General features: G+C 35.3%; 1 protein-coding gene across 1 annotated transcript; it reads right to left on the bottom strand.

The window, feature by feature from the left end:
• Nucleotides 1-5,172: 5,172 nt before the first annotated feature.
• LOC103874228 (protein SUPPRESSOR OF GENE SILENCING 3) lies at nt 5,173-8,104 on the bottom strand. The gene is made up of 6 exons (XM_009152640.3): nt 7,846-8,104; nt 6,604-7,548; nt 6,236-6,527; nt 5,900-6,144; nt 5,668-5,795; nt 5,173-5,577 (listed from the first exon to the last, which is right to left on the bottom strand). Exons 2-6 carry the CDS (start codon nt 7,534-7,536, stop codon nt 5,355-5,357), a joined length of 1,821 nt encoding a protein of 606 aa, XP_009150888.1. The 5' UTR covers nt 7,537-7,548; nt 7,846-8,104; the 3' UTR covers nt 5,173-5,354.
• Between the last annotated feature and the right edge of the window lie 324 nt (nt 8,105-8,428).

The raw sequence follows: 8,428 nt of genomic DNA, 5'->3' as shown, positions 1-8,428 counted from the left end.
TTATAGCTTCTCTTATACATTTTAAATTGACATAGTGTCTCCTTACTCAGTCGTTAAAAGAAGCTGGGTGGATTTTAAATATTTTATTAGATACAACAACTTTAGATTTACGCTTTAAGTCATTCACTTATTTTGGAATTGTTCTAAAGGTTTTTCATCACTTACGCGACAAAGAGCGGCCCATTTTATGCAAAGCTTGGCTCACCAATATGGCTTGGATAGCCATATGAGCATCACCCATCTCATACTCCAGTGCTACTGATAAAAAAAAACATGAGGAGAGAACTCAGCGATCCATTATTCATCTCATATGAATCACCTTATTTATACTCTGAGCAACCCTATATCTCCACAACACATATCTATTAATAAGAAAAGTCAGAAGCAACCCAAATATGCAATTGTTCCAGTGACGAAGTTATTAGCGAGAATCTATTGAACAACTCAAATACTTATAATTTCTCACGCCAAACAGCCAGAAAACTAAATATGATCATGAGCGAATGAGTGGTGTTAAAAAAACAAAAATCATGAGCAAATGACAAATTTTTAAATAAAGATCTGGATTATAATGAACTGATAGATAGAGATCTTACGCAAGAGGGAGGTTGCACATGATTCAATGATAGTCGCAAGAGGGAGGCAAACCTCAATAGTGGAGCTGTGGAGGTACAACAACCAGTATTTAAATTAGGGAGTCAGCCATTTTTATAACTTGATTTTTAAAAAGCTTTTGATTGAGAGGATTGAGTTGATGAGTCGGTAGAGAGTATACCTATTTATAATCAAAGATTCAGAGGAAGGGAATAAAGGGTGATGCATGATTGCATTAAAGACGACGCTTGGATTAAGCATGATTCAATAACGCTTTGCAGATTCCTTATCGCCTGGAAGATGAATCGAAGAAGAACATATACACGGTGAGGAGTTTTGATAGGAAGTTCCCAAACAATAACCCTAACTACATTAATGTGGTTTATGTTTTGGTGGTATTAAGGCCCATTGAGAATTTAAACGATAATCCAATATTGAGTCCAATGAAAAACTCGTAAGAAACCAAACTCGTTATCTTTTCTCATTAATACACGTGGCTACCTGTGGTTAATCTATTTGTTGATGTGGCAGCAGGAAAAGAAGAGAATAGTTTTCTAGGGTCGGTATGCACTTCACACGGGAAATAAATATATTTGGTTTAATATTTGTTTTTATTTGGAGAGGTTTGATTATATATGTGGCTACTTTATATTACTTTATTTTATAGGGTTTTATTATGATTTTGACTTTTTTTTTGCAATAACTAAATTTTATACTTTGTTGGTTGAGATGATTTCAATAGAAAAGTATTCTTCTTTATTTTGTAATACATATATTTTTATTTGTTTATTTTACTTTATATTATCTACTTTCATTTATACTTTTATATCTTACCTTTTTTCTTACGTTTCAACTTAATATTTATAATTACATACATTTTATTTTCATATCATACTAAATTTATATTCAATTTTTTTTTTTGAAATTCATGAAGTTATTACACTTATTTTTATATGGTTTTTAATTTATATAAATAAAATTTTCATTTATTTTTATATTTAACTTATTCGTTCTATTTTATTAATTTTTTTTATTAATTACTTAGAGAAAATATTTTAAAAATTATGTGACTTTTTCTGTTTTTATGATATTTTTGTTATTTCTCATATATTTGTGTTTCACGCGGAATATTTGTTATTGTAACATAAAATACATTATTGTTTTTAGAATTATTTTTATAATAGTCATGAAAATTATTTTTACAATTTTTACAATTCTTACAATTTTTACAATTTTTTCGTATTGTTTACGATTAGATTATTAGTTATTTTTAGAATCATGTTTTTGTTAGAAATATCTTCACTATCATGACTAAAAAATTGTATGCTGTTAATTGGTTTTTACTTTTAAGAGTAGTTAAGCAATATGGTGTTCAGATATGTTTTAAGTTCGATGTATATTTTTATTGAATTTGTTTTTCTGTTGACATATTCTTTCATTGTGTGGAATTATTATTATCTTCATCTTAAAACAAAAATATATTGGTCCGGAAAATATTTTCATATTAGTATACATTGTATTATTACGTTTTCACTATTTTGGTGTATATAAAAAAAACCTAATGAAAACATTTAAAATTTAATAGATTAAAATTAAATGTTATATATAATTATATAATGGTTAGAAGATATATTATGTGTTATACTATTAGTTCATTATTAAAAATATTAGTAACCATTTATGAGTCTGGATAATATGTATCACTTTGATGGTTGAGATGATTTCAATAGAAATGGGTTCTTCTTTATTTTGCTAATATAGATATTTTAAACTTCTAACCGTTATATAATTATATATAACATTTTAATAGAAATGTGTTCTTCACATTTGTAAAACATACATTACCAAGTATTTCTAGAAGCATGAAGTTTCAAAACTGGGTAATATATGTTCTAAAATGTGTGTGGGATTGTTTACATCTCATTTTGGTTGGACCTTGTAAGAATAGATGTTAAGTTTGTTTATAGATTGAATGTATTTCGTAGGCCCGTCTTGGACTAACTTGCTTGAAACATAGGGGAAGTTAGTAAAACATCTTAGCAACTTAGTAAGTCAGTCCAGTTTTATGTAATAGAAACATCTTGGCGAAAGGGGAAGCTTACGTGCTCAGATTATAAGGTTAGATATCACTGACGAAATAATTTGTTCGGATTGGTTGTAAAAGTAAAACGAAAATCAGATTTATTTTTGATGAAAACCACTTTTGAATATTCTAATCAAGATGTATTTCTGTATTACAAAACATCCACTTCAAACACAATGTGCTCAACTCGAATTGGCTCTAATAAAGAGAAAGACAAACTTACTTTAATTTCTTACTTTCTCAGTAAATAATCTAACAAAAATGTGTTTTCTATGTTTCATAATATCATAACATAGGAATTAGTACATATTGGTTCAAAAAAAGAAAAGGAATTAGTACGTACATTTAAAAATGTAGATTGTGCCAAATCAACCTGTTGGAAAACTCGTTACACATAATATCAAGGAACTCTAACATGGTCTTTCGTAACTGTCTTTTTCTACATACCGTGCTCTCACTACCACAGTGCCAAACATGCCATCTTAATACTTAAGCACTGATTTCTATAATGCGTATCTGAATGCATAGAATATTATCTATAAGAAAAAGTAAGAGTAGAATCCAAATTGCAGCTTCAATGGATTTGCCACGCATTTGACATTGATACCATTTTAGTTGCCTCAGTATAGCTCAATACCAACAGTGAAGCTTCTTTTTTTTAACAATCCTCTTCGCACTTTATACAGCTCTTATCCCTCTCAAACAATCAATTCTGATGAAAAGTTAGGAAAACCTCTTAGTAAGAGATTTGTAAGTAAACGGGAATACGTTGGAAGATCTTGACTGGTTAGTTTGGATAGGTAACAACGCATCATCAAAGTCTCCGTGACGATCTAAGGCCTTTCACTTTCTAACAGAGTTTTTGGAATCAGACTCCATATAGTTCAAGAAGCCAGAGAAGCTAGGAACTTTTCGTGTAGGTAGAACAATGGCTAGCCAGAAGCTTTCTGGAGTATCCATCATCAGAAACTGCAATGTTTGAAGCACCGATATCATCAGTAGCACTTGCCATCCTTCTATGTTCTTGAAGCTGAATTACTTTTACACCACTTGTGGAAAGTTGTTTCCTTTCAGATCAGATGGTCCAAGCAAGAAAAGGGCGAGCTCATTACGATCATCCTGATCATCGTCGTCCAAACGAACCCATCTCAAAGCTCCTTTGCCAGCTTTTTTTTGAAACTTCTTTATCTTCGCAACCTGAGCCACCATAGAGAAACAACAATAGTAATAAAGTTTATGCCTTTTCATGATAAGAAAAGTTATAACCTTTTCTAAGTACCAAGAAATTTTTTGACACATAAATCAAAATCTTTAGAGCCAAAGGCTCTAAAACAGTGTATAGCTTCCACCAATTAGAATCACAAAAGGACAAAAGAATTGATCATGATAAAACAATAAAACCCACATAGATTCTGCTTGTACCATATACTTTAAGTGATTCCATTAACAATAAATATAAAACCAAATCCAGTGAAATAGATTACATATCCTCTTCATATAACTAAATACCATGAATTAAGTTTGTTTCAACCAACATTAATCTAAATGCAAATTAGGTGAAGGTTAGCTGAAAAAATGAGCTGGAAAGTTACGATCTTTAATATCTGATACAAAAAAAAACAAAACAATAGACACAGCCCTTTTCTTCGCTCATCAACTATTGGAGACTCTCTTTAAGAACATAACTAAATTAAGGATTCAGAAGAATGAAATGATGAATTTTACGGGAAGAAACTTACATATATATAGCTGCAGATTCTCATAACGGAAGAAGAGGAGGATGTATTGAACGACAGATCGTGTGATGAGTGGGAAAATAGAGTTAATTAGAGTGTTAATGAAAATAATTGAATGCGGAAGTTCCGTAACGGTGCCTGTTTTGATACTCGTTGAGATGAACTTCAAGAAAATCGATAGATACGTCGGCTGCGATAAGGTATATGAACAACGTCGCCGTCGAACTGCGTTTAAGAACAGAGAGGAGATTGATTGCTCGATAAGGGATTGATTGCTAGTAAGCCAGAACGGTGATCGAATGAAACGAAGATGACGGAGAAGACGAAAAGAAAAGAGGCCGAGACTCGCTTCTGGAGATCGCGTGTGTGACGTGTCAAAAAGAAGTTTCCTGAGTGGCTGATTTAATTGTCCTACGTGGACACACTCTCTGATGCTCATATAACCCTTTTAGTATAGGTTAGATAATCTTATGGAATAATGTTTTGCAGTTTAATATTTAATTATGTACTTTTATTTATAATTTTATATTTTAGTGTAAGATTTTTTTAATTAATATTTCTGTAATATTTATATATATGTACTAGTTATTTATAGAAGTTTTATGAATTTACATCAATTATGATAAATATAAGGACCATAGTGTAAAATATAAATAATTTTGAAATTAAGTTTGAAGTTTTATTTTTGGAAAAGAACACATTGAAACTTTAAATATAGAGTTTTTGAAACTTCAAAATAGAGTTCTTTTTTGGAGATGCTCTAAACTTTGATACTTATCAAACATTTAAACTTTGTTTTGGTCACAAAATACTTCCTTAGCCGTCTTACTGAAAATGGAGAATAATAGTGTCTTAAAATCTCCTTAGATTATTATTATTATCCCTACTAAGATTGAGAATAGTTTTTCTCCAGTCTCTCCTTAGATTCACCAACTTGAGAGCTAGTAGTCATCTGTGTCATCTGCATCGTGGAGGCCGTGCTTGCTCATGAGCTGCTCCAACGCCTTATCAAATCCCCTCTCTAGATCAAGCATCTCCTCGAAATACTTTTTCTTCAACTCTGCCATCTTCTTCTCCTGCTCTTCTATCAGCTTCTCCCTCTCCTCCACAAACTCTTTCATCTCTTTCTCTTGACACTCTATGAAGCTGGATACCTCCTCAGCCCTGCAGAAGAATCAAACCCGAAGAATTTAGTTTGCTCTTCTGTTTCACTAAAAACGCAGAGGATTTCTATAAGATAGTATACATATATACCTCTTTCGCAAATCAACAACTTTAGCACGCTCCTGCTGCTGCAGCATCTCGAAGTTTTCTTCCTTTGCGTCTCTTTTCTCATGTATCTGCTTGATGGACTCTTTGAAAAACTTGTCTTGTGAATCCATCTTCATCAACCCACCAAGTTTTTTTTTTCCAAAATAAAAAAAAAAGTGTATCAGAAGGTACTAATTCAAAACATCAAGTGTGTTTTCAGAGAAAAAGAACACACCTCTTCTCTGTTCTGCTCATGCTGCATCTTTGTTCTCTGTCTCACGATACGGTTATCTTCTGCAGTTTTACGCAGCTTCTCGCTCAAAATTCCCAGCGATTCCTCAAGCACCTTGGCGTGCTTGTTCTGTTTCGTCAGCTTGTTCTTGAACCAGTTCAGCTGCTGATTGTCTTCAGCTATCTGCCTCAGCTCCTTCACAACATACTCCTGGTACGATTTCATCTCGTACTTGAGCCTTGCTTTCCCTAACAAAAAAAACACATGGAACTTTAAACAAGGACCAACAAAACTCTTAATCAAGACTTCAAACATATATTTGTAAGGGAGAGAGAGAACCTTGACAATGCTGATTGAATAAATCCAAATCTCGCTTGATCGCAAGGAAGCCATAAAGCTGGCGAACACCTCCAGAAAACCAACTGCGGCGACGCTCCCATGCGTCTCTATCTAACCCCTTTTGAGCTAAGTCCCTGTGTAGGCGGTCAGCCTCAAAGTAGCCAGTCGCTGTACTCTCAAAGATCAGAACACTCATCCCACGATGCCCCTGCGGACCATACGAATGGCGTGCTCTAATAGCAGGATACTCGTTAAAGTACTCCAGCAGCTCCGGGTTGCCCATGCCTAGCCACTGATATGTATTAACATTAGTTAGTTTTTCCACCTATAGTCAACAGAACGCAAGAGAAAATGAATTAAAAGTTAACCTTGTCATTCTCGTCCTTGTCCAGTTTAGTATTCATAATGACAACCATTGGCGGCCAGACAATCTCATGATCCTTTTCCTCCTCACCCAAACCCTTCCACTGCCCGTAAATTTCACCGCAGGGAATGACAGATGCTCCCCTCATCTGCAGATCCCTGTCCAGAACCTCAGCCAGTTCCCTGTGGAGCTTAACACGTCTAGCTCCCTTTGTCCTCGCGTGAGCTAGAAGCGGCTGAAGGTTGTACCAGTCAATAGCACCAGGCCCGTTCTGGCAAGCAGGGCAATGCCACTGCCTCTGCGGCTCGTTTATCTGCTCGATAGACAAGCTATCCAAGCTGTCGAAAAACTTCTTAAACCACTTGTTCTGCTTCCTCGTCCCATGGCTTTGCTGGCTCACATCGGAGTCGTAGTCATCACTCGCCAGGTCTTCATCAGAATCATCCAAAGCATCGCAATCATCCTCCTCCTCTCCCTCAGAAACATCATCATCATCCACCTCTGGAACCTCCTCAGTCACAGTCTGCTGAGCAGCACCCGGTCTAGACTGCCAATTCCATCCTCCTTCCAGAGGAGGTCGAGCAACAGGAGCCGAAGCACCACCATACCCTCTGTTCATCGCTTGTCCACGCCCAGCTCCGCGACCAGTAGAGACTTGCGTTCCCCTTCCTCTCCCGTAGCCATTGTTACCCCTCCCTTGCTGCTGCTGCTGACCACCCCACGCTCTAGGAGGGTTCTGGTTAGGAGCTGTGGCCCATGACTTCCCAGCAGCGTTTCCAGGCTTGTTCTTGTTCCGTTTGGAGATGACCTCCCACTCTCCTCCACCGTCTTGTGAAGGACCCAGCTTCGTCTCCGAAAAGCCTTTCGCCAGCTGTTCAACCTCTGCGTTAGAGCCACCCGAAGAGACGTTCTTTCCCTTATCACCCCTTGAACCCATATCGAACCAAACCTGTTGCATCAACCAAAAGCCAACAGTCACCACTCATATAGATCAAGCCAAAAACATGAGGTAAAACTCAAAAAGTCGAGATTTTTCCGCTGTGAAAACAAAAAAAAAACATCAACGACTAAGCACCACTTGGCGCAAACGAGGAGAGCACAACAAAAAGGAGACATCTTTATATACAAAAATATAAAACAAAAACTCTTAAAAATAGAGAATTCTAGGGTAATGTTTATCCGAGGAAGAAAACGAAATCAAGCATGTGGTGTGTACGCAGAGAGCGATCGACGATGAAGAACTTACAGAGAGCAAACGGCGACGGAGATTTCGCGAGATGGATGAAACGCTCGGAGACAGTTGAGTACTAGTGAGGAGCAAAGGACAAAGGAGAGAGTGATGAACAGAGACAAATGAGAAAAGCTGAGTGGGTCGCTTCTATATAGAAGGGCCTATTTTCTCCGGGTCCGGTCCGGACTCCAAATTTCATTCGATTTGATTTTGTTTTCGACCTTTTTCTTTTTTTTTTCTCTGCCCAACTTTAATTTGGCCCATTTAATACGTACGAACATGATTTGTTTGTTTGTGCTACTCATATAAACACTGCAAAAGGTAGAAATATATTTTTTTGTTTTTGGCAATTCTCTATAATAACACTTTGAAGTTTTTATCACAAAAATCGTTCTCAGAAAAAAATGACCAAAATAGTTCATTTTTATTATGAAAATTTTAATATTTATTTTTTAATTTTTTAAATTTAAAATCATATCCCCAAAACCTCATCTCTTAACTCTAAACTCTAAGTATAAATTAGTTAACTCTTTGGTAAAAATACATTTTTTATCTTTTAATAAAACTTATTTTAGTCATTTTCTTCATTGAATGCTAT

The sequence above is a fragment of the Brassica rapa genome, chromosome A06 (assembly GCF_000309985.2).
Source record: "Brassica rapa cultivar Chiifu-401-42 chromosome A06, CAAS_Brap_v3.01, whole genome shotgun sequence".
In the NCBI taxonomy this organism is placed as follows: Eukaryota; Viridiplantae; Streptophyta; class Magnoliopsida; order Brassicales; family Brassicaceae; genus Brassica; species Brassica rapa.
This window is presented reverse-complemented; position numbering and strand designations above follow the sequence as displayed.